Here is a 27,565-nt window from a genome sequence, read left to right on the forward strand (position 1 = left end):
GAAATAACATTACAGAGAACACAGTTGTATAATTAGCTTGGTTTACTTTTAGCAGAATTATAGCCACAGATACATTACCTGTGCATTGTGCATCACAGATCCTAATTAGTTCAGGTTTTTTGTTTTCTTGTTTAAAAAGCAAGCACGTATACATGTAGCATAATCAAAATTGAGTCAGCACAGGGCACGGTACAAGCTTGTTTAAATTAAATAATTAACCACATGGCCTCAAAGTTCTTACAATCTCCAGCACATCACAGATGGGCACAAAGGCCTTTCCTTTACTAGCACTGTCAATACAGAGAGGTTCCTATCACAAGTCACGGAAGTACAAACATAGGTATTGAAGATTAATATACAATTGGTGGAGATCTATGAATGCGGGAAATAGGCAAAAGTTCAGAGAACATTGGGGGTGAGTGCAACTACTCTAGGTTTACCTGCCAGAAAATCTGTGTGTTAGATTTTGCTGCCAAACAATGCTGAAACAAGCTTCAGTTGTTGGCCTGCTTCTATGTGCATGACTCATACTGCTTGCAAGCAATGCGTGCGTAATGAATTATGTACAAGTGGCACCAAAACATCATTGCATCTTATTTTACATTATTGCACGGTGCCTGGTGACCTCCACGTCAAACTCATCATGCATATGAAAAACACAGGCCAGGGTTAGAGACCCTGTGATCCCTGAACAAAAGGACCTGGTCAGATTTTTGATCATTTCTATCTTAATAGCTACCTGTGGTAATTGCTCTGTGTAGTTCACAAAAAATATTGCACTGCATGAAAAAATACCCAGACCCTCTTTCAAATGCTGTATTTACCACAGCACACCAGAGGGGTCAGAATACCTAAATTCGATTTTGCTTGTTATATCTAATCTAGGATGCAAGAGACCTACCTTGGTGAGGAGGATCCTTTCTTAATCAAGTTCAGGTGGAAGAGGGAAGGTGCAAGGCAGACAGCAAGGTTCATGGCAGTCATTTGATTTTCTGTTACGGAAGTCACGTCACTAAGGAAACAAAGTAGTGTTTGCAGGACCTCACGATTTTCATCTGACATCAGCATGCTGGCTGCCTGCACTGCCTGCAAACGTTGCTCTTTGGGTACATCTGTAAATCAGAGGCCAAAAGTCATTGATAGAGAACACTTAAAATATGAAATTACCATCTACTTTACAGCACACTTATAAAAGCACAGAGATTAATGGATTGCCTCAATCTTGCTAAATCCGGAGTTAACCTTTTCATGAAACGATTACATTAAATTGATGGACAGGTTTTGTAGGCAGTGTTTGATTAGTTACAAATCCCCTGCTACCTCTACAATGGCTGCAGGTCTGTTATCTCCCTGATATTACACATGATAGTACATTCTTCACTTTTGGAGATCAGGATGAAGTGGGTACAGAGAGCTTTGTTGACTGGCATTCAGTGGCTGGAAGCAGAGATGGTGATGTAAAATTTCACCACACTGTTCCAGAGAAGTGACCACTTGACCAACTCTCAGTAAAAATTAGCACACTTCAGAGTCTGGGTAAAACGTATTCAAAAGGAATCAATAAGTTGCAATTTAATAAACACATCCTGATCTCCAAAAGGGTGAAAACTGTAATTCTGACAATTATTATTCCCATCACTTGTGCACTCACGATGGTTAACTTTGATTCTTGACTAGTTTATCATTTCACTGTCTGAATTCCTATTTCTGTGCAGGGCAATGGAGAGAGTTGGCTGGAAGGAAGAGTACATCAAAATGATTGCTAGGTCAACACCCCATCCCTTCACTTCTCCCTTCTTCTCTGAATTTTCTGCTTATATATTTTCTACTATTTCATCTCATCATCCCTGGTGAGAGCACATTTATCTAACCATCATTTTCTTTTCTTGGTTTCCAAGTATCCCCTTATTTTTTGCTTCACTGACACTAATAGCTAGTGATTACCGGCACTGTCTGTAGTCTTAACCATTAGGTGAAGATGAGGACCTTAGATAAGCACACCTCATCTTTTTTTCTCTTACAGCACAAAAAGAGGCCATTAGGCCCTTCAAGAGCCCCATTTTCTCACTTATACTGTCATTTATACTCATACTCTGTTGCTTATCCAACAACTCTCCCTTAATATTTTCCTGCCCCCAACCCTATCCTCTGCGAAAATTACAAAAGCCAGTTAATCTTTTAACACAATAGAAAGCACCCATGGAAAACCTATACAGTCACGGGGAGAACATGCATGCAGTCGGGATGAACCAGGCTACTGGTTCTATGCAGAAGGATCAGCAACTGCTCATATACAAGGAGTAGGCTATATGAATAGCGTTAGGTGGAGAGATAAGATGGATTCTCATGTGGAATATAAACACATGAATCAAACATGGCAAGTGACCTGTAAATGTCCAGTACATTCAGTGTAATTTCCATCAATTCTCAGATTGAAGTTAAAATCATCAACATTTAACATGTACAATGGGTACATCTCAACCCAGTCATTTGGAAGAAATCTTTAAGAAAGTCACTTTCATTTTTTTTTAATATTAGAATAGAAATAAAAACAGATTAATTCCAAATCCATTTGATTTAGTCTTTGTGAAAAGTTTTCAAATCAGCTAACACGTTCTATGCACAATTGGATGGTTTATTTATTTATCATTGTTAATTATTCTATTCCTCAACAAATACATTGGACTCATTACAAAAGATTAAACAATATTTAAGCTCCAGCCATTAGACGAAGGCGATAAATACTGTATTGATTATCTATCACAATCACAATGCATGATGGTTAATGGGGTGCTTACATTGATAGATATGAAGAAAGGTTTCTCCTAGCTTGCTGGTCAGGAGAGGATCAGGAAGATCCCGAAAGAACTGCTTCAGCATATCCGCTACATCATATGGGCACTGATCTTCATAACTAACATTATCTGGAGAAGCTTCATTCATCTGTCGAAGTGCCTGAATTCGAGATTTGGCTCCAGACTTCCTAAAGAGACCCACCTAGAAGGACATGAACACATGAGATTGCAGGTAATGAAAAATCCCTGCTGATCTTCTGTGAAACATTAAACTAATACAAAGTCATGTAATTAATTATGAAATCCATGTAGAAACTCCACATTCTCCATCTAATGGATCTGTTCTCTGGAAATTCAAACATACCTTCAAGTTAGAAAAATGTAACACGTTTGTGTAAATTGACAAGTTTGAAACAGCAACAATGGAATTATGTTAATACAAATAAATAAATTCTGATATGACAAAATACATAAATATTGCCAGTCTTCAAAATGAAAAATCCTCTTCATTTTAATGAAAGAACACTTTTCCTTCGGTGACCAACTACGTAGCCTCCCCCTGCTGAATGGAAGAAGGATAAAGTCTTCATTATGGGTGTGGACCAACATTGCTTTGAGCAATCCAGCTCGCCAACTAAAGCAAACTTTGGTTATTCAGTCATTTTAACGACTTGGGACGTGAAGAAGGCCAGCATTTGACACCCATCTGTAATTGTCCCTGAGAAAGTGGCAGTGAGCCAACTTCTTGAACTGTCACAGTCCTTCCAGTAAGGATGTTTCATGTTTCATTGGTGTTGTTGGATACAAATTCCAGGAATTAGATCCAATAATGATATGGTCACTGATGCCAAGAAAGTGCATGACATGGAAGGCAACCTGCAGTGGTGTTGTTCCCTTCAGCCTGTTGTCCTTGTCCACCTTGGCAAAGGTTATAGGTTTTGGAGGAGCAATCAGGAAGCTCAGAGACCTGGGCCTTGACTGTGCCTTGTGCAGCTGCATCCTGGACTTTGTCAGATCGCCAGCAGGTGGTAAGAGTGGGCTCCCTCACCTCCATCCCTCTGACTCTCAACATAGGAGACCCTCAGGACTGTGCTAAATCCCCTCCTTTACTCCCGATATACCCATGATTGTGTCGCCACCCACAGCTCTAATCTGCTAATTAAATTTGCTGACGACACTACATTGATTGGCCTACTCTCAAACAATAACGAGGTGGCCTACAGGGAAAATGTCATCTCTCTGACACAGCGGTGTCAAGAAAACAACCTCTCCATCAATGTTGCAAAAACAAAGGAGCTGGTTGTGGATTACAGGAGGAATGGAGATGGGATAACCCCTATTGACATCAATGGATCTGGGGTTGAGAGTAAACAGCTTCGAGTTCCTCGGCATCCACATCACTGAGGACCTCACATGGTCTGTACACACCAGCTGTGTGGCTTTCACCTCAGTTGGTTGAGAAAGTTTAGTATGGGCCTCCAAATCCTAAGAACTTTCTACGGGGGTACAATTGACAGCATCACTGCCTGGTATGGAAACTGTACCTCCCGCAATTGTAGGACCCGAGTCACCCCAACCACAATCTATTCCAGCTGCTAACATCTGGGAAACAGTACTGCAGCATAAAAGCCAGGACCAACAGGCTCTGGGACAGCTTCTTTCACCAGGCCAACAGACTGATTAACTCATGCTGATTTGAGTATAGTTCTATGTTACACTGACTGTTCTATTTACTATAAATTACTATGATTGCACATTTAGACGGAGACAAAACGTAATTGTTTTTACTCTTCATGTATGTGAAGGATGTATGAAATAAAGTCAATTCAATTTAGCTTAAGTGAGTAACTGCAGCATATATTGTACATGGTGCTTTTTGTACACCAGTGGTAGAATAATGAGAGTTCAGGATAGTGAACTGAGTGCCAGTTAAGCAGCTTGCTTTCTCTTGGATGGTGATGAAACTTCTTGGCATTTATTGGAGCAGCATTCTTCCAGGTGACTGAAGAACACTCCTACCTTGTGCCTTGAAAATACAAAAATGCCCTGAAGCGTCAGCTGGTGAGTCAGTCACTGCTATATACCCCGCCAACTCTTTCAGTCACAGATTATATGTGGCTGGTCCAGTTGAGTTTCTGGTCAGTGTTGAACCCCAAAATGTTGATGGTGATGGACATGGCTATGATAATGCTCCCGAGCATCAGGCCGGGCTGTCGGGCCAAATGATGCACTGGTGTCAGGGACAGTACTTAAGCCTTAACTCCAGAGTGCAGCTCTTTAGATAACATTTAAACCAAGGCAGATATGAATCTGCCATCGAGTGCAACCTAAAAAGTGTATAAGATGATGGGAGGTATTGATAGTCAGAGGCTTTTTCCCCAGGGCTAAAATGGCTAACACAAGAGGGCACAGTTTTAAGGTGCTTGGAAGTAGGTACAGAGGAGATGTCAGGGGTAATTTTTTTTTTACGCAGCAAGTGGTGAGTGCATGGAATGGGCTGCCGGCAACAGTGGGGGAGGCGGATACGATAGGGTCTCTTAAGAGACTCATGGATAGGTACATGGAGCTTAGAAAAACAAAAAGGGCAATGGGTAACTCTATGTAATTTCTAAAGTAAGTATATCTTCAGCACAGCATTGTGGGCTGAAGGGCCTGTATTGTGCTGTAGGTTTTCTATGCTTCTATGTTATAAACGGGGCATTGTTGAAAAGGTAACTGGTAAAGTAAGTGTCACTTGACAACAATATTGCCAATACCTTCCATCAGTAGCGTTACCAGTCTTCATAAAATATTGAATACTTCATCTGAAAATGACCATGAATATGAGACTTCCACAATGCACAATGTTCAAAGCAAACTGAATTTTTAAAAGTATCAGAATATTAAGTAGAGAAAAGAGTTATACAGCACTCAAATTATACAGAAAAAGATATACAGTCATCCATCTACACTAACATTTGCCCATATTAGGACAGTGATGAGAACAGCACACAATAGATCAGGTGTTGTCCAACCAATCCCACCTCTTATATTCTGTGCCCTAACCTATGAATGCAAACATGCCACACACCTTCTTCATCACTGTGTGAACACTTTCAGGAAACTACAAAGATGAACCCCAAAGTCAATCTGTTCTTCAACATTCCTTAGAATCCTTCCATTTATTATCTACATCCTACCACTATTTGATTTCCAAAATACATCAGCTCACACTTATCAAGTTTAGATTCTATCTTCTAAAGCTTCACTCAACTTTGCATCTGAATCATATTCTGTTGTAGCTTTAGGCAATCTTCCTCACTATCTACATAACCACCAATTTTCATGTCATCTGAAAATCAGCTGATCATCTCTCCTACAGTCACATTTATCTTTTTAATACATATCACAAACAATCTTGGTTGTAGCATCAATCCTTGCAACAGACTACTGGTTGCATATTTCCAATGAGAGAAACAACCTCTGCCTCCATCACCAAGCCAGTTTTGAATCCAATTAGCCAGCCAGCCTTTGGTCACATGTATCTTAATCCTCTGCACTAGCCCACCAAGCAGCACTTTATGAAAGTCAAGAAAGATACTGTGCTGCCTACATCAATCTTCTTAGCTAACTTTAAGTTCTTGTATCATGCATAAGTGGGCCACTGGGTCTGATTTATCTGACAATATTGGCTTTACAAAACATCCTCTGAGTCATCTAAAGAGAATATTACATTTAATGTTCAACATATTTAGCACAGATACTTCTAAAGGATATGTCTAAAAACTCAAATCTTTTGATCCTTAAACATTTTCTAATTACTCATTGCTAAATGCTCTTTTAGATAAACTAACATTCACATTTATGCATGCAAGTTTCACTGTTATTTTAATTCCAAACTGGAGGAAAAATTCAAGCTATCTTTGCAATTAGTAAAATATGTGAAAATTTATATTTGCATAAAAATCAACTCCTTTAAAGTCGGACAAGTTATAAATTACAATGTACAAACCAGTGAAATGTGACGATTAATTAAAATCACCCTTGTCATTGATAAAAGGACTATGATCTAATCTGTTTCATTGTACTAAGTCACATACCTGATCTAGACATTGGCTCCTGAGATAGCGCATAGCTTGCTGAATGCTCTGAGGCAGAGGTTGTCCTGTTCTCTGTACATGAACTATCAAAGGCACACCAAAGACGTTCTTGTCCTTGTAGTCCGGCACTTTCACCCTCTTCATAAATTTTGGCACAGACCTGCAAGAAATCATTGCATATTACTCGACAAGGAGAATGTGGCTGCCCTAAGTACTAACACAACATCTTTTACAGTGCAAGGTTCACACAAAAAAGACAATGTACAACTTTGAAGTTGTTTTTAAAACCAACGTCAAACTAAGCCATTTCCATTAAGTATAATGAACGCACAATTTCATTTTGTTTAACACATTTCCTAGCCAATTGTGGTTGTCAAGGATACCTAAAATACTTTGTAAGTGCTTAATTCAGAAGTGCACTGTGTGTAAAATTCCATTGCTAATTCAGCACCAGATTGTTATTACCAATCACAAAACATTTATCAGACTGCACATTCATGGAAACAAAAATGTTATTAAAAAATTCCAAAATAAAAAGAGTAACAAAACAGTTGATTGATAAATATGTGCCAGTCCATTATTGTGCTGGCACAAATCCATAGCATAAATGGTTGCTCACATAAAAACAGGAACAGGACTTCAGCCCTTCAGCCTGGTTGTTCCATTCAATTACATCATGCCTGATCTGCATCTTAATTGCATTTACGCTCCTTCCTTCTGTAACTTTAATTCCCTCACCTATATAAAAACCTCTAATTCCCAGTTTGCTGAGGAGGGAGTTGCAGATTTTCACAATGTGTGAAGAAATGCTTACTTCCTGACACTACATCTGAACTGCCTAGCTCTATGCCCTCACTGCTGTACATACATAAATACTCTATAACTCTTGAAATCTAGCAGTTACGTTCGATAGTCATTAACAAGTTGGGTCACTGTTACCTTAAAAAGCCTTGGCACATGGTTAATGTGGCAACAGTATGTTTAAAAAGCATGTTGGAAATCTTAGAAACATTGTGTGCACAATGGTTAGTTCAATTTAGGGAATCCACTGCAACACTAAGTATGTTCCAAGTCCAGGGTAAAGTAAAGGTATAGTTAGAATTCAACACAATCACCATCATTAGATTCCCCATGCCCTAATAAGCATAAAAGTTTCTTTATTGTTCTTAAGTGATTTTTTCCAAAATAAAAAGGGACACTTATTGATTGCTGCAATGATATCAACTTTGTTGTATGTGCCAGATGGTCAATATAGTGTTGAAATGCCATTTAATATCTCTTCAGTAATTACTACAATTTTGCATTAGAAATTAGACAGATGAATAGCTAATGCTTTTTAACTGGAATACACTCCAAATATCAAAGCTAGACCCAGATGCACATCAATCTATTCTTTCTGATACTGTCAGGTTTTGCACACACAAAGCAGACTTTCTGAAAATAGTGTCAGCAGGAAGAGAAAGTAATTGCTGCATGTTTCGTAGTTTCTGTGCATCACTTGCACAGAAGATTAAAATACAATTTCCCAAAGCAGCTGTATGGCACATGATGCTACTGATCACAACTAACAATCAGTTTTCAAATATAGATGATATTTGCCCAGGTTCCACTCCACAACCGAATCTTAAACACAACCCTCTTATTTCTAAGATCAGAGTTACTATCCCAGGTTTGACTAATAAATAGTTTCCAATTAGTTTAACTTTTATTACTGCTTTCTTTTCCTTTCATTTTATGAAGATCTTTCTGTAGGATAGGTGTACTGTGAAATTAATTTTGATTGCTTTAATTCCCTTCATTCAGGTACAAATATCCACCACCAAACTAGGCACTCAGACAAATGCAGACTAATCTCAGGAGCACACCCCTGTACTCCCCTGTGCACAATGTGGCACAGAATTTAGACCTTAGACCATACTACATTGAGGAGAGGCCAAGGCTGCAGCTAAAAACTTACTTCAGACAACGGATGAAAATCAAAAAACTGCAGATGCTTAAAGTCTGAATAAAATTTAATTTTTCTCTCCCCCCCAACCCCCTAGCCAAAATCACTTCCTCTGCTGTTTCTTACCAGGTCCAGCCATGTTTGTTAGACATGGAATATTTCTCCATTATGGCAGTGAGGCGAAGGAGAGAGAACTTCTGCAGTAGATTGAGCTGAGCTGCCGACTGGTTGCTGATCTGCAGTGAAGCTAAGCTGAAGCTAAGTCGATGTGAGATCTGAAAACTGTGCCATCGCAACTTTTGACGCCTGTGAAAAATATTAAACCAGACAATGTGTGAGATTTAGAAACTGGATTGAATTGAAAAGTCTAATTATTAACTATAAAAGCAGCAGCTTAGGAATGATTAAAGAAATATTACTTTGGCATGGCATCTGGAGTAGAACTCTTAATGTGGCATTGAAACATCTGGTTCTGCTAAGATAAACAAGTGGTAACACGTTCTGCAACATTGGAATGTCAATTACTTACAAGAAAAAATCTGCAGATGCTGGAAATCCAAGTAAAACATATACACACACACACAAACAAACAAAAAATGCTGGAGAAACTCAGCAGGCCAGGCAGCATCTATGGAAAAGAGTAAACAGCCGCCGTTTTGGGCCAAGACCCTTTAGCACGACTGGAAAAAAAAAGATGAGGAGTAGAGTTAAAAGGTGAGGGGGCAGGGGAGGGGAGGGAGAAGCACAAGGTGATAGGTGAAACCAGGAGGGATGAAGTAAATAACTAGGAGGTTGATTGGTGAATAGATACAGGGCTGGAGAAGGGCAAATCTAATAGGAGAGGACTGAAGGCCGTGGAGGAAAGAAAAGGGTGGAGCAGCACCAGAGGGAGGCGATGGGCAGGCAACGAGATAAGGTGACAGAGGGAAAAGGCCATGGAGAGACATATTAGAATGGGAATGGGAAGTGGAATTAAAATGGGTGACCACTGGAAGACCCCGCTTTTTTTAACGGACAGAGTGTAGTTGAACCAGCACATAATTCTCCAGAACTTCTGCCATCTCCAACAGGATCCCACCACCAGGCACTTCTTTCCCTCCCATCCACTTTCTGCTTTAGGCAGGGATTGCTCCCTAGGCAACTCCTTTGTCCATGCTTCCCTCCCCACTGATCTCCCTCCTGGCACATCTTTGCAAGCAGAATAAGTGCTACACCTGCCCCTACACCTCCTCCCTCACTACCATTCAGGGCCCCAAACAGTCCTTACAGGTGAGGTGACCCTTCACCTGAGAGTCTGTTGGGGGTCACCTACTGTATACGATGCTCCCAGTATGGCCTCCTGTATATCAGTCAGACCTGACGTAGATTGGGAGACTGCTTTGCTAAGCAACTACGCTCTGTCCGCCCGAAGAAGCGGGTTCTCCCAGTGGCAGCCCATTTTAATTCCATTTTAATGCCCTCCTCTACTGCCATGATGAGGCCACACTCAGGTTAGAGAACCAACACCTTGTATTTTGTCTGGGTATCGTCTAAACTGATGGCATGAACATTGTTTCTCGAGCTTCTGGTAATGGCCCCCTCCCCTCCCCTTGCATGCCCATCACCTCCCTCTGGTGCTTCTCCCGCCTTTTCTTTCCTCCATGGCCCTCTGTCCTCTCCTAATAAATGCCCCCTTCTCCAGCCCTATATCCCTTTCACCAATCAACTTCCCAGCTCCTTTCTTCAACCCTCCCCCTCCCGGTTTCATCCATCACCTTGTGTTTCTCCCTCTCCTCTCCACACCCCCCCCCCAACCTTTTAACTCTACTCCTCATCTTTTTTTCTCCAGTCCTGCTTAAGGGTGTTGGCCTGAAACATCAACTGTACTCTTTTCCATAGATGCTGCCTGGCCTGTTGAATTCTTCCAGCATTTTCTGAATGCCTATTACTTTTCTCTTTCTGTGTGTTCTTGGCCCTGATACAGTCCAACATTACTTCCAAAGTAATCAGGTACACTGACACAGAAATGAGGTGTTCACCTTGAATTCTGTCCCATAGCTTGAATTGGAAAGAAGAATAGATCTGCAACAACAGCCAAGCTGAGGGTGCAAGTTTAACAATGTCCAAAATTTAGACGACAACACTCTCCAATAAATCAATAAAAGAAATATGGTGATTTACTCCATTGTGAGGAATAAGCTGGTAAATCAGGAGCATGTATTAGTTTTTTACAAATTATTTCCCTTCAAATACAAAATATAGCATCTGCAGATAAATGTCTGCAGGTACCTTTCATTCACGCTGGTTGTGGATTTCTCCTCGACAGAAATTCTGCACTCTCCAAATATCAACCTGGCAAGAGAATAGTTTGTCAAAGTTAACACAAAGAAACTCAGCAAATCAGGCAGCATCTACCAAGGGGAATAAACAGTCAACGTTTTGGGTTGAAATTGTCATATACTCTTCACTAAGACTTATTTTTCACTTGTTCACTCTTTAGGCCAATCCTGAAGAAGGATCTCTGCCCAAAATGCTGACTGTTTATTTCCCTCCACAGATGCTGCCTGACTTGCTGACCTCCAACATTCTGTGCGTGTTGGTCAAGATTTCCAACATTAGCTGAATCTCTGTACATATTTGTCAACGCTTCTAGTCAAGGTTTCAGTTACCTACAAATTCTACTCCTTTCAATTTAACAGTTTCATTTCTGAACATATGTCGTGTTCCTCAGAAGTATAATAAAGGAACATAAAAATTGTGGAATACTAAACTTTAATTACCTGGGTATCTTAAGCAAACTAGTATGGAATTTTATTACTAATTTGATTTATTTTATTGAAATAAGTTTCATTGAATGTGAAGAGAATTGGATTTATTTTTGCCTACTTATATGTAAATCATTCATAAATAGAGTCTACTCCTGTTTAGAAGTGATTGTATCTACTTCCTGTTGAAATTCTACCTTTCAGCAAATTAGAAACTGGGCCAGATATTTTCTAGTATGATACACCCACCAGTTCACTTCTTCCTATTTTGTGCACGTGACAAAGTCATGAATAATTCACAAAGAAATCAGGAGTTCATAATGCTGAAAGTAGTGAACTATGCACGAATTAAAGTAACCATCCCTGGGGACATCATTTTACACACAAGAAAAGCATCCTCTGTCATTTCCATTTAAAAAAATGCTAGTTTGCTTCCCTGAACTGGTAACTTTACCCCACAGTATCTTTAATCTGTAGACTTGACACAGCAGCTACTAAGTTTGCAGGGACTTAGAACAATCTCTGATCACAGGACACTATTAGACCATCGTGGTCTATTTAATGGTGGATAGTTCTCTCTCAGGAAAATGATGCCATTTCAACCAACCAGAACCACCATTTTTAGATACCATGAGCCCCATTCTCCCCAGAGAGAGAGATCGTTTTAAGTGTGTTGACCCACTTTTCATGGATTAATGAGCAAATACTGCAACAGCTGCCCTATCTAGAAAGCAATTTTAATGTTTCTTAAAGGGGAGAAAGCGAAGTTAACAATTTCCCAAAGTAATAACGTTTCAACATTGCAATTTTTTAATGACTTGATTATGACATTAGCACCAAACCAGGAGCACCATCTACAACTACAATCCAATTTCTGAGCACTCGCGTTTTGTTATGCCAATTGCAGTGGATTTTGGTTAATTGGGACACATTAGGACCAGTACATTTTGACCCAATTAGCCAAAGTTTCATGGAAATAGTTAAAAAGATATTTTTTTAAAAAAGACAAACTTTTATTTCTGTTACTTGTCAAGTAGGGTGCCGTGCACAATCCTGATTTGATGGAGACGGACGTGAGAGTACTGAGGAACATCTGGTGAAACTTCGGAAATGCCTGCTCCACTGTCGCTGCTACTGTGTGGTCCAGAATCTCCAGAGGGGAAGGCCCCAAGTCCTCGGCTTTGCTTGTTGCTCGGCGGCCGGGGCGGGGTCGAAGCGCTCGGCAGGGGATGGTGCTCGGAGAGGCTGTGTCGGAGGGGCTGGTCGGAGGCTCTAAGTTTTCGGACGGACTCAGAGTCCAATGCTGCTGCATCAGCAAGTTTGTGGCGCTTGGAGGTTTATGGCAGGGAGAGTTTCTCCCTTCTAACGCCTGCATGAGATGATGAGGCTTTCGGGACCTTGAGACTTTTTTTTACTGTGCTCATGGTCTGCTCTTTATCAAATTATCATATTGCTTTGCACTGTTGTAACTATATGTTATAATTATGTGGTTTTGTCAGTTTTAGTCTTGGTTTGTCCTGTGTTTTCTTGTGGTATCATTCTGGAGGAACGTATCATTTTTTAATGCATGCAATTCTAAATGACAATAAACGAGGACTGAGTGTCCTCATAATCTAATCTAAACTGGGTAACAATTATGTACTTAAATGAAATACAGAACAAATTAGAACATTTTGACAAACTTTTATAGATGTATGGTGGAGAGTATATCGACTGGCTGCATCACACCCTGGTGTGGAAATACTAATGCCCTTGCATGGAAAATATTACAAAGAGTAGTGGATATGGCCCAATTCATCACAGGTGAAGACGTTGAGCATATCTACATGAAATGTTGATGCAGGAAAGCAGCATCCATCATCAGGAACCCCACCACACAGGACAAACACTCTTCTCGCTGCTGCCATCAGGAAGGTGATACAGAGGCTTCAGGATTCACCACCAGGTTCAGGAACAGCTATTACCACTCAACCATCAGGCTCTGAACCAGAGGGGATAAATTCACTCAACTTCACTTGCGCCATCATTGAACGGTTTCCACAACTTATGGACTCACTTTCAAGGACTCTTCATCTCACGTTCTCGATATTTATTGTTTATTTATTTATTATTATTATTATTTCTAGTTTTTCTGTGTTTGCAGTTTGTCGTCTTTTGCACACTGGTTGTCTGCCTCTTCATTACTATTATTACGATTATTGGACTTACTGAGCATGCCCGCAAGAAAATTAATCTCGGGGTTGTATATGGCAATACATTTACTTTGAACTACTACAGTACTATAAGGCTGCATTAGTTCACAATACTTATCCACAGAGGAATTCATCCAGTGTATACTGATATGTTCTTTTGTTTGATTGTACAAAGTACATAAATTTGCAAAATCAATGCAGACACCTAGTGCAGATAATCGACAGTTTTTATAAAACGCTTTCAACATTTGCACCCTCCAAATCTTCATTTTCATTGTAACATTGAAGATCATTGTCGATACCTTCAAATTCTGTATAGTTCCTAACTTGTTGAAGTAGTAAAAGAGTTTCATTTCCAATCTTAGCAGTTTCTGGCATCTCCAAGCCTGAACGCTTGAAAAGCAGTGAGCAACACAGTTCAGAATTGTCTTGCTGCTTATTTCTCACCAAATGTCTGTGACAAAAACACATGCAACTGATGCTCTAAGCATGGTTTCTAACGGCCACACATGCTTACGACTGACGCTAGTTAGAAATTGTTTGCCAACTATAACCTGCCCCAATTAAGCAGCATAGAGGCCCAAATAAACAAAGGGAATCCCAGCTACTGTCTCAATTAATTTTTATTCTTCAAGAGATGTCCAAAATAAGTGGTGCCTTGATTAACTGAAGGCCTAAGTAACCAGAATCAACTGTATAGACACCTTCAAGATACTACGAAATAAAACTATAACGCAATTAAACTCATTAAGTGCAACATAACTTTTACACCCCACACAATTTAATTCCCTATTGAAGTTTACTGTTTGAGGAAACACCAGCAATCCTGACTCCACGGATCTCTTCTCCCACTGAACTTGGTTCAAATGAAACCTAGTACTTTACCTCTTTGAGGGACTGAATTTGATTCTAATGTCACAAATGAAGCACTGTGGAGGTGAAGCGATCAATTATTACCTTCATTGATGTTTTAATAAAATGCTTAACTAAACCCATATGATTCTACCATCATTCTTGCAGGTCAAAATTATCCAAATGAAAATAGTGGTTCAGTCTTTTAAACTCCAATTCCCAAGAGACATACTCCAGCCCTCAGTCCCGATAAAGAAAGTCCATCAATACTAACTCAAATAGACGGAGAATCATTAGCTGCTTCACATTATACTCCCTGATCCACCCAGCAGTCTGAATCATTTTGATGAGCTGCAAGTGAAGTGCAACATGGTCCCAGTAACCATTTTGAAGCAGGGATTAAGTGAATATTTCAGGGAACAAAACAATGGAGACAGCCCCACTCTCGTTTCAGCCAGAGCTGCTTTCCTGTGGATGCCATGTCTAAAAAATCAATAAACTAACTGACACATACACTACACTGGGACTTATTTTCCATTTGTTCACTTTTTAGGCCAGTTTGGTTACCTGGTGGGTCTGGTTAAAGATGCACCTACTCCAGAATCTCTGCGATCTCTCATTCCCACTGCTTCAGACTCGTTGAGGGAATGCCCATCACGTTCAAGGTCACTGGGAGTAATCTGACCATCCGACATAGAGTGTCTTTCAAAGTCGTGCATCAAGTGATTGCATGGGTTGAACTGTCGCTCGCAGACCGAGAGTTCATCATCCTGTATTTCAGGCAAAACATTTCTTGACCAATGGTCCACAATCTGCTGTAGTCCATTCACATGCTGTAAAATATCATCCAAGTGGGGGAAAATATCTTCCTTTTCCAAATCCATTAAATCACCAGTACTGGCATATAAATGGGACCCAGGCACATTGTCATAAATACTGATTCTGCTTCCCCGAGGGTAACAATTCTTGGATTTGCTACACTTCTGTTTTCCTAGAGAGATGCTCCCAGTCCTCCAATTTACAGGACTGCATTTGTCAGAAGGAGAAAGGCTTTCAATGGAAAGCGCCTTTGGAAAGGTTCCTGGTTTGTGATCCTTTGGAATGTGAACAACAAGGTTTTCTTGGGAACAAAATTCATTCCTACGATTTTGGTCAGCCACTTGCTTCATTGTTGTCCCTGAGAGGATGTCGACATCCTCGAGGTACATGCCACTCCGCTTGCTGGCAAAGCGTCTCTTCCTTGATTTTAAGCATGGTGTACTTACTGTACTACCACTGTTTTCTGAGTGGCTATCACTACTAGACTGAGTAGATGAAGAAAATCCACTCTTGGTTGAATCCTTCGCTAGACTATTAAGATTTTCATTGACTATATCCACACAATGCATTGTCCTCAGTGACTCTGGCTCTTGTTGTAGTACCGGCGAACTAATAACCAAAGCACCAGATCGCATAGAACCCTTTAACTTATGAGAAGCTCTTGGTCTTAATGTTTCCATACGCTTAAAGAGATTCCTTGCCTTCACCCTTGCATTCTTCTCAGCTTTCACACTAAAGCTGCAGTTCGTGAGGTCTTTCGCGGTCTGTGGGAAAGAGATAGAGTCTGGCATTACTGTGGTTTCAACAGAGTTCCGTACAGAACTTTCCGGGTGTTCTACAGTTGCACTGTTTGTTTCGACAGTTCTACCAGCCAAGCTCCTGTTGTCACTTCCCCCACTACTTTCACTGTGAATGGAGGATACCTCTGGTTCACTAAGATCTGTAAGCACGCTCTCACTGCTAGTTGTATTTTTTAGTTTCATGCTTCCTGTAGATATCCGGCCATCTTGCCTAGGAAACAGTACATCGACATCACCTAGTCTTGACCATCTCTTGCTACTTCTCTGAAAGGTCCATTTGTCACTGATTGCACACAAGTCTTCTTCATCGGAGTCTTCACTCTGAAATATTAATGCAAATTATCAATTATGTTTTTCCATCAATTAAATGAATAAGATTTTGCAAGATAAGCATGTTCTCTGAGGTTTGTTCAGTTGTTGTGCATACAGGAAACCAAGATTAAAAAAGGTCTTATGAAACAAAAGAATGAACAAACTAATAACTATTAAAGACAGAATTTTTTTAACGTCCTTGCAACGTACTGCTGCCGCAAAACAAGTCGGTGATAGTAAACCTGATTCTGATTCAACTTGCATAAAGAAGCAGTATAAAGATTACATTACTCGACCTCATCAATAATGGCTCTCTCCTTTACAACAGATTTGACAGGCAAGATTTCCCCGTAAGGAAACCATGCTGACTTTCCTTATCGTATGACTCGAAGTACCCTGAAACCTCATCCTTTCCCAACCATTGAAGTCAGGCTAACTGGGCTATAATTTCCTTTCTTCTGCCTCTCTCCTTTCTTAAAGAGTGAAGAAATATTGCAATTTACCAGTCCCGCAGAACCATTCCAGAATCTGGTGATTCTTGAAAGATCGTTACTAAAGCCTCCACAATCTCTTCAGCCACCTTTTTCAGAAGTCTGGGGTGTGCTCCACCTGATCCAGGATGACTTATTTACATTCAAGATCTTCTAGCTTCTCAAGCACCTTCTCCTTAGTAATAACAATAACACTCACTTCTGCCCCCTGACACTCCCAGATTTTTGGTATTCTGCTCAGTGAAGACTGATGTGATATAATTATAGAGTTTGACACCATTTCTTTGGCCCCATTACTACATTTCCAGCATGATTTTCCAGCGTTCCAATAACCACTCTCACCTCTCTTTTATTCTTTATACATCTGAAAAAACTTCTGGCATCCTCTTGATATCTTTGATTAGCTTAACTTCATATTTCATCTTCTCTCTCCTTACAGTTTCTTTAGTTGCCTTCTGTTGGTTTTTAAAAGCTTCTCACTAAATTTTGCTCTATTATACGCCCTCCCTTTTGCTATTATGCCAGCTTTGACTTCCTTTACCTCATCTTCCCTTTAGAATGCTTCTTCATCTTTGGGACGTATCTATGCCATGTCTTCCAAATTGTCCTTAGAAACTCCTGCCACTGCTCTTCTGCCATCATCCTTGCCAGTGACCCTTTGCAATCAACTTTGGCCAGCTCCTCTCTCACACCTCATATATTACCCCACTGTAATACTGATATATCTGACTTTATCTCCTCCCTCTCAAACTGCAGGATGAATTCTATCATACTATGATCATTGCCTCCTAAGGGCTCCTTTACCTTAAGCTCCCTAATCAAATCTGATTCATTACACAACACTGAATCCATATTTACATTTCCTCCAGTGGGCTCAACCTCAAGCTGCTCTAAAAAGCCATCTTGCAGGCATTCTAGTTCCCTCTCTTGGGATCCAGAAACAATGTGATTTTCCCAATCAACTTGCTTATTGAAATCCTTGTGATTTTTGTAACGTTGCTCTTATTACAAGCCTTTCCTATTTCCTATTAAAATTTATATCCCACATCCTGGCTACTGTTGGAGGCATCAGTGATTTTTTACTCTTGCAGTTTCTTAACTTTAACAAGGATTCTGTACCTTCCAGTCCTATGTCCCCTTTTTCTAAGGAGCAGATTTCATTTTTTTACCAACAGAGCCACCCTACCTCCTCTACCTACATGCCCATCCTTTCAATAAAAGGTGCTCCTTGGGTGTTAAGCTCCCAACTATGATCTTCTTTCAGCCACATCTCAATGATACCCATAACGTCATACCTGCCAATCGCCATCTGTGCTATGAGATCATCTACCTTATTCCCTATACTATGTGCATTCTAATTTAACACCTTCATCACCCTTTTCGATTTTTTCCCCATTACACTTCACTTCATCTCACTGACTGCAATTTTGCCCTACCATCTGTCTGCCCATCCTTACAGTCTCATTGCATACTGCATCAACTTGTATATCAACTGCCTTATCATCAGTCCTATCACTCCAGTTCCCATCCTTCTGCCAACATAGTTTAAACCCTCCCCAATAGTTCCAGCAAACCTGTCCGCAAGGATATTGGTCCCCCTCGGGTTCACATATGACCTGCACAAAAAGGACGGGTTACGCCTCTCCCAGAAGAGATCCCAATAATCCAGAAATCTGAAACCCTGCCCCCTGCACAATGCCCTCAGCCACTCATTCATTTGTACCATCATCCCATTCCTACCCTGAATAGTATTGTTACTGGGAGTAATCCAGAGATTACTACCTTGGAGGTCTTGTTCTTCAGCCTTTTCCCTAACTCCCTAAACTCACTGCACTGGACCACTTCACCCTTTCTACCTATATCATTGGCGCCAATGTGCACTATGACCTCTGACTGCTCACCCTCCCTCTTGAGAATCTTCTGCAGCTGCTCGGAGACGTCCTGGACCCTAGTACCTGGGAGGCAACTATGAAGTTTTTCATCCCCTGAATGGTCCAGATCCAGTTACTGACCTTGTCCATCAGGGCTGAAAGTGGGTGTACTTCCTGCAAAAGTAGTCATCAGGGAGACTGTTAGGTATTCTGAAATCCCATATCTCATAGGAGGAACATTCCAGGCCTGAACTACCATTCTGCCCACACTTGTCAAACATAAGTACTAACCTGCGCCTGTTCTCACCCAAGTCTGTTGAGTCAAAGCCTGACCATTCTAACACTCTCTACTCATACAATGGCCAGTCTGCTCAAACCCTGCTTCATTTTATTGGCCTTCACTAATTAATCCTAATTGCTATTAACTCAAGCAATTTCCCGCTCCGCAGACAAGTTTCAACAAGACCCATTCGCCTTTTAAAACTGGCGCGCAAACTCCACAAGGAACTGTCTCCAACTCACTGCACGATCTCCCACTCCAAAGAGGATTATTTGGGATGCATTAGTATCCATCTTCAGATTTTATATTAATGTCTTCAGTTTTGTTTCCTTTTGAAATATAACTTTACTTCCTGGCAATACCATCACAATAGATCTATTTATGCCTCATCACTGGGAAGGTGCTACTGATTAGTTATTGGCAGAAGCAGACACCAGAGAGTATCAGCAACTACAAACATGATGCTCCTAGAACAGAATCACACTGTACTCTACAGGCCTTTTGGCTGACTACACGTTTTGACCTTTTAATCTACTCCACTTTCCTCCTGCGGAGCCCCCAATTTTTCTTTCATCCAATTGCCTACCTAAGAGTCTCTTAAATGCCTCTAACATAACTGCGTCTATGTCAACCCCTGTTCCATACACTCACCAAAAAACTACCTCTGACATTCCCTATACTTTCCTCCAATCACCTTAAAATTATGTCCTCTCATATTAGTCTTTGCCAGCCTATGAAATGGTTATGGCTGCCCACTCTACCTATGCCTCTTATCATGTTATACAGCTCAAGTCACCTTTCATCCTCCTTTGCTCCATCCTCATAAGACATGCACTCTAACCCAGGCAGCATCTGCTAAATCTCCTTTGAACTCTCAATGAAGCTTCCACATCCTTCCTACTCCTTTTCCCTCTCCTGGCTCCTGCAACTTAGAAGCAAATACCTCCCTGTAGCTCCTATCTATGAACTCCTTATTCTCCCAAATAATCTTTAGGCCACTCAACTCCAGCTCCCTAACATGGTCTATCAGAAGCTGCACCCAGATGCATTTCTCACAGATGTAGTGATCAGGGAGGCTGGAAACCTCCCAGATCTCCCACATCTTGCCAGAGGAGCACATCACTTTCCTGGATCCATTTTCACTATTCTAGCTGGGATCTAATAAAAATAAAAAAAGAAACTTGACAAAACCCTCAACCTAGCCCCCGCCTCTCTCACTGAAGTCACAGTTCTCCACTCTAACTCTGTCCACTCACACCATGGCTGTTCTGCTTAAATCCAACTTCTTTTTATTGTCCCTTGCCAAGTGCCTAATAGCCCAACCAATCTCAAGCTCTTCAGAAAAATGTCCTTACCTTCTTCTTGGGAAAGCCTATATCTATTTTCATAGAAGTGCACTTGTTAAATCTGACTTAGAATATTATGATAACGTGTTGCTCAGGCAAGTAAATAAAGATAACAGCAACTTGTCTGAAGAAATCCAATTGTGTAACAAACTTCAGGGGAACTTTCAGTAAGGCCTGAAAGTATATTCCTATCATTTATTCTGTGGTTCCTTATCCCATTAGCCACCTTTCACAGCTGTCAATAACATCGCTGTCAATTGTAGTATTTTAATTAAATCATATTAAATATCCTGACTATTCTGATCAGTCCAAGCATCTTTTTGCCTTTATTCTGTCCTATTCACAACATCCTCGAACATTCTGGTTCTGTTTTGAAAAAAATACTTCACAGACTTTTCTTTTACCAATGATGTAGGTGAAAGCACATTTCCACCTGGCAAACCGTGGCTCCCACAGACATCTCCTTCTACCATTAAAGTTCTACCTCTACGTCTCACATTCCAAAGCTTGCAATGAATATAGAGCCTAGCTTCACAAACTACCGTGTGGCTACGTTACTGCATTGATGATGAAGCATCTGACCTCTCAGTTGTTCATTTCCTTTGTTTGCCACATGACCACAGGATTTATTACAGGGTTTATTAGAGGAGGAGCACGCCAATTTTACATCCAGTCTGATGATGGGCACTGATAAAGTTAGGCAGGATGAAAAAGTGGTGTTGGATCTGACCCCACCCAATCCCCTGCTAACTTGAATTAAAGGATCATATTTATAATGCTGAACAGCAACTCTAAAAACAGTAGAATATGTCTTACAGACTCTTAAGAAATATAAAGTTTATATTGAAAATTACAAAGCTGCTTACCAATTACTGCAAAATTGTTGTGACCTTATTCATAAGCACCATAAGCTATTTCTAACACCATAGTACATGAATAGCTTATTTTAAGATTATTCTTTACAAAACCAAACGTTGCCTGAAGCTACGCATGCCAATAGGAAATTAAATAAGAAACATGTCCTTACTTTTTTCTTGGGAAGGCTTATATCTATTTTCATGGAAGTGCACTTGTTCAATGTATTCAGTCGCCTGGAAATCAACCAAAATTCAGTATATTAAAATTCCATGTTCACTGCAATTATCTTCACTCACTACGTCTAAAGCTGGGACTGAAAGGAAAACATCAAGGCAAATAATTGCTATATTAACTGCAAGACATACTGCTTCATTTCCAAAAAAACAGTGAATTACTAAGGAAAGATTTCAGCTCTACTGTACCATTTTATGCTGTAGATGGATTGAGCACAGATAACAGGACTGTGTACGTCAGTCAGTGGAGACGCTGATAAGGCATCCTACTTACCATTCTGTTCAGGTACTCTACGCACCAACACTGTGTGGGTGTGGATTGCTCTAGCCTATACTTTAGCAAATATTGATCAGCTGATACCTTCACTTCAACTGCAGCTGTTAATGTCAATTGTTCTTCCTACCAATTGCCTTTCAGAGTCTGTGGTTGCCATGTTCCTACCAAGGTCAGTCCAGTCGATTAACTGAGTGTTAACTAAGTGGCAATCGTCTTTACTGAGTGTGTGATGAACATCAGAAATAATGAACTGATGAGCACCTCCTTTCTAAGCTACTCAGACAGACCAATGTCATCATAAACACTTTTAGCGCCCTATAAAATGCTAATCCATAAAATCAGTATAAACTGGTTACTGGAACGGAATAAACATTATGATTATGTGTAAAACACGTCTCCTGAGAACCCAACACAAAGCCGTTCAGATGTGTTTAATAAAATTATTAGTCTGAGGTAATTCTCCCAAATATGATGTTTTGAGTCAATATCAGAATAAAAATAAAGCTTTATATGAAAGGATGGATAAAAAGACAGATGCTTTCTCTTTGTTATAGATGCCATTGTGACTGCTGTAATAATCCTCCTTGAAGTGCAGTTTGGCGGTGTGTTTGTGTGCCGTGAAATATTACAAATACAAAGAGCAGTGAGGACACACACACTAATGAAGGGGGAGCTCGCCTGCTGTGAGAACCAGTCCTCTGTGTAAGGAATCACTAAGTTCAGGGGGTGGGGTGGAGTGGCAGTGTGGCTATGGTTTTGCAGCAATCGATTTAAAATCAGAGCAAGAGAGAAATTTAAACCTGGCTTATTAAAAAAAATCACAAACATGAGAAACTCTGCTGATGCTGAAAATCCAAAGCAACACACAAGGAATGCTGGAGGAACTCAGCAGGTCAGGCAGCATCCAAACGGTCATTGCTTGAGCTGCGACCCTTCTTCAGGACTGGAAAGGAAGGAGGAAGGTGCTAGAATAAAAAGGTGGGATGTGGGAAAGGAGGGTAGCTAGAAGGTGATAGGTGATTCAAAGATTAAAAGTACATTTATTATCAAAGTACTGTATGTATGCAGTAAACAACCTGGAAATTAGTCTTCCCCATAGACACCAAGGAACCAACCTGCTCAAAGAAAAAACAAACCTCTTCACCCCACTCCCATGCTCAAAAAAACACGCAATCAGTAACAAAAAGAAAACGAGCGAAAACACAGAATACAAAACACAAAATCAACAGGCATGTTTCAGTACAGTTCTGCTCAGTGTTCCTTATCTGCAGGAGGGCAGGAAACATTCCTCCAGCAGATGTGCTTTTAATATAAGAGGGAAAAATCAGTATGTTACAGAAACATTTAATTGAAGATGGCAGTAGAAAAGTTATCAAGCCTCCTTCATCTGGACTGACATTCAGTCTTCATCTTAAATAAGTAATCTTTGTTGATGGGCTTTACTCTGGAATACAAGTTTGTTCAAATCTGGGGTAGAAATTGTTTTTCTATGTTCTGACCTGCCTTTCCCTTCCTGGGAAACCACTTTGTAAGGACATTAGAATTGATGACAAATATTAAGGCACAAGAGTAACTGTAGGTATTAATAATTCACATACCATTCATTCAGTGAAGACTACTGTATTCAGCAATGGAGTCACAGAGCTTTATAGCACAGAAACTCTTATTCTGCCATGGACCATAACTCTCTGATATATCTCCCATCCATGTACAGTGTATATCCAAAGTTCTCTTAAATGTTGCAATCGAACCCACATCCACCACTTCCACTGGCAGCTCATTCCACACTTGCACCACCCTGAGTGAAGAACATCCTCAAACACAAGGAAATCTACAGATGCTGGAAATTCTGATGAAGGGTCTTGGCCTGAAACGTAGCAGTACTTCTTCCTATAGATGCTGCCTGGCCTGCTGCGTTCACCAGCATTTTGTGTGTGTTGAAGAACATACTCCTCAGGTTTCCCTTCAATATCTCACCTTTCATCCTTAACTCTTAACTCTTCTCCCTCCTGCCACCTAGCAAAAGGTACCGAAGCATTCGGGCTCTCACGACCAGACTGTGTAACAGTTTCTTCCCCCAAGCCATTAGACTCCTCAATTCCCAGAGTCTAGTTTGACACCAACCTACACACGCACACGCACACACACACACACACTTAACTGACCACTCCACTCCCTTTGCGATTTTTTGCTCATTTCTTTCTCAATTCCTGCTAAAACACGGTTTACATTTACATTATTTATTATTATATTGTAACTTGTCCTTTACTGTGCCTATTATCTTGTTTATTAATTATTGTAATGTCTTGTACTGTTTTGTGCACTTTATGTAGTCCCGTGTAGGCCTGAAGTCTAACGTAGTTTTGTGCTGTTTCACGTAGTCTAGTGTAGTTTTGTGTTGGTTCAGGTAGTCTAGTGTAGTTTTGTTGTTTCATGTAGCACCATGATCCTGGAGGATTGTTGTTTCATTTTTACTGTGTACTGTACCAGCAGTTATGGTTGAAGTGACAATAAAAGCGACTTGACAACTTAATCTACAATCTCTAGTTATAGTCTCGCCCATCTTCAGTGGAAAAAGCCTGTTTGCATTTACTCTATCTACATCCCTCATAATTTAGCGATGCAATATGATTTATTTTGGTGCTACAGTGTTATAAACCTCGAAAGTCCTGACCAGGAATACCAATGAAGTTGCCCTGATTGAGACTATTGGTTCAGCACATTGGTACACTACATGCACCGTGGGGCCTCAGCTGGTGGTGGGCTGTGTGCACTTGCTGCTCTAACACATGCACTGACACAGCCACAATCTGGTCCCTGAAGCTGGCTCCCAATCACAGAGACCCTGTGGTGCAAAGGGCTTTCCTGCTAAAAATGAAGCACCATTCCCTAGAGTTGTTTTGAGAAGTGGCCAAGTCATGGCCTGTAAACCCATGGGTATCAAAACTGACAAGACCTTGAAATTAAATTTACATCCCAAATACTTAAAGGCATTCCAAGCCCATTTAATTTTTATTATGCAAAAATCCATCAATAATAATTAAAACTGGAAACAATTAAAACAAGTAAATATAACTTAAGTTAATTGAATTAGAATTAGACCATAGGACCACAAGATAAAAAATCAGAATTCGGCCATTTGGGCTATCACGTTGGATCTGCCATTCATTGATAATTTATTTTTCTCAATCCCATTCTCTCAGCTTCTCCCTGAAACTCCTAATCATTTTACCAATCAAGAACCTATCAGTCCCTGCCTTAAATACACCCAACGACTTGGCTTCCACAGCTTTCCATGGCAAATTCAACACCTTTTGGCTTCCTCTTGCTAAGAGCCCGATTTATAGAGAGTAGTTGGCCAAATTACATCTTTATTCCTTAAGTAATGTATGAGAATGTGGGGTGGCTTTACAGAAACGTTAAGAAGATGATGAGAGCCATTGATAAGACAGATGGTAACGATCTTTTCCCTTGGGTAAGGGAGACAAAAACTAGAGGGCACAGAATTAGGGTGAGAGAAGCGAGATTTAGAGGGGCTCTGAACAGCAATTGTTTTTAATGCAGAGGTATATAGAATGAGCTGCCAGAAGGTTCATATGGTTGAGGCAGGTATAGCAATATTGTTTAAAAAGCACTTAGATAGTTACGTGCAGGGATGGGGGCTGAAGGGATAGGAGTTAAATGCAGGAAGTTGGAACTTGCTTGGCACTATGGACATGGAGGCATTCGGCCAAAAGGCTTGTATCCATGCTGTATTGATCTATGACTCATCTCAATTCTAAAGCCCTATCTCTTTATTCTGAATTTCTACTTTCAGTTCCTACACATGGAAATACCTTCTTCAAGTCCAGTCTATTCAGGCTTTTTAAGTATTTGACGGGTTTCAAAAAGGTTATCCTGCATCCTTCTGAACTGCATTTTGTACAGACCTAAAGCCATCATACAATGCCTTCCATTCCCAGGATCATTCTTGTGAACTTTCTCTAGATCAGGGGTTCCCAACTTGGGGCTTTCTGGCATAAAACCGGTTGAGAACCCCTGCTCTGGATTCTCTCCAGCCCCAGCACGTTATCCCTGAGATACTGGGCCTAAAATTGCACATAATACTCCAAATGCAGTCTGACTATTGCCTTCTAAAGTCTCAACAGTATATTCTTTTAGTTTCCCAGTAACCTCTAATTACCAGATACTTCTGACTCTCACCAGTGCCGTTCCTCTCCATGGCATCAGCACCCAGACTTCCCACAAAAGCGGGAAAGCTGTGGGATATTGTTGTTCTGTTGCTGAACTCCAACATCAGCATGTGGTCAGAATAACAGAGGCAAAGAATCTGAGAGTGACCCTCAAAAGGAGAACCAATCTGACCCTCTCCACACGAAGTTCATGTACCCCTCACCCTGAAGGTGTGTACACTGCCCAGGTGGAGTTGTTCTGTGGCCTGGGTGACAAAGGATGTGCCAGATGAACTTTTCTTTAATAATTTCCCACTTTACAGCAATGCTGAATTATGCTCTGTGATGCATTGTCCATTGCCTTTGTCAGCAAAAAAAAAATCCTCACTCAGATCACTTTTGTAGAGAAAGACTGTAAAGCACACCGCAAACAACAATGGATATTAACGTATTGTAACGTGATGGGTATTTAGTCTGTGCTAACTCCCATCAGAATAACCCCAATTCCCTGCAACTCATTCTCTTACATGGTCACCAACTTCACTTTTTTGATTTCTTCTGTCATCTATCGGGGCAATTTACAACAGCAATTAACCTACCAGTGAGGCTTTGGGATGTGGGACCAAACTGCACACAGACAGCACCTGAAGTCAGTGAAGCTGTGAGTCAGCAGCGCTAACTCCCGTCCTATTGTGCCACCTCAGTCTAGTCCAGGAGTTCCCATCCGGGGGTCCACATAACCCTTGGTTAGTGGTAGGGTAGTCAGAATTTAACAATTTCATCCATCCTGTCAAGATATGGAACCTATCACTTCGGGATATCAGTGGGTTGGCCACTCTCTAGCCCTTTGTGACTGCATGACCAACAAAGTTGGTGATCGGAAAAGTGAAAGTTTCAACCAATGCAGATACACTGGCAAAACCAGCATCACTGACTACCCGATGGCAAACAAGTTCAGCCATGAGCAATCAGAAGCCCGTTCCTGGCTGCTTGCACTCTACTGGGTTATATACATGCACTGGGTGATATACAGACCCTGTTACAGACCCTATTAGAAAAAGCAAGTAGGTTCCTCCTGCAATCCATCTCTACGGGCAGATTAGAATCAGGTGTGGCTCAGTAAACACTCAGAGGTAGAGTGCTGCAAATTCAAGCCCTACCCCAGTAACTTGAGGCTGTATTTTGGACCGACACTCCTGTGGGACACTCTACCGGATGCTGTCTTTCAGATCAGATCTTGAACTTTTAATCTCTGATGCTACAAATACTTTTTCAGGTAGGCACAAAGTACTTGCAGTTTCACAGATTAAATATAGGAGTTCTTCATTTTGTTGTGTCTAATATTTTACCCTGCAATTATAAAAAAAGGTGACCTGATCATTTATCTCATCTGTGGAATCTTCCTGATTACAAATAAACTGCTGTGTTTATTGGCATTACAACACAGTGATTAAGTTCTCAATAAAGTTGCTGAAGATATCCCAACATACTGGAAGACA

At 40.7% G+C, this 27,565-nt stretch overlaps 1 protein-coding gene across 11 annotated transcripts in view; it reads right to left on the bottom strand.

The window, feature by feature from the left end:
* stard13b (StAR related lipid transfer domain containing 13b) overlaps nucleotides 1-27,565 on the bottom strand; it is a 458,491-nt gene that overhangs the window by 14,944 nt on the left and 415,982 nt on the right. For 8 of the 11 annotated variants that reach the window (XM_063054298.1, XM_063054300.1, XM_063054297.1 and 5 more), the window contains 7 exons: nucleotides 21,554-21,617; nucleotides 15,175-16,547; nucleotides 11,088-11,150; nucleotides 8,946-9,125; nucleotides 6,875-7,034; nucleotides 2,799-2,997; nucleotides 902-1,112 (listed from right to left, as the gene is read on the bottom strand). In XM_063054298.1, coding sequence (XP_062910368.1) covers nucleotides 902-1,112; nucleotides 2,799-2,997; nucleotides 6,875-7,034; nucleotides 8,946-9,125; nucleotides 11,088-11,150; nucleotides 15,175-16,547; nucleotides 21,554-21,617 — 2,250 coding nt within the window. The remainder of the gene's footprint in view (nucleotides 1-901; nucleotides 1,113-2,798; nucleotides 2,998-6,874; nucleotides 7,035-8,945; nucleotides 9,126-11,087; nucleotides 11,151-15,174; nucleotides 16,548-21,553; nucleotides 21,618-27,565) is intronic. The other 3 variants (XM_063054299.1, XM_063054306.1, XM_063054305.1) reach the window with 1 other exon arrangement.

Source organism: Mobula hypostoma, chromosome 7 (genome assembly GCF_963921235.1).
Source record: "Mobula hypostoma chromosome 7, sMobHyp1.1, whole genome shotgun sequence".
Classification (NCBI taxonomy): Eukaryota; Metazoa; Chordata; class Chondrichthyes; order Myliobatiformes; family Myliobatidae; genus Mobula; species Mobula hypostoma.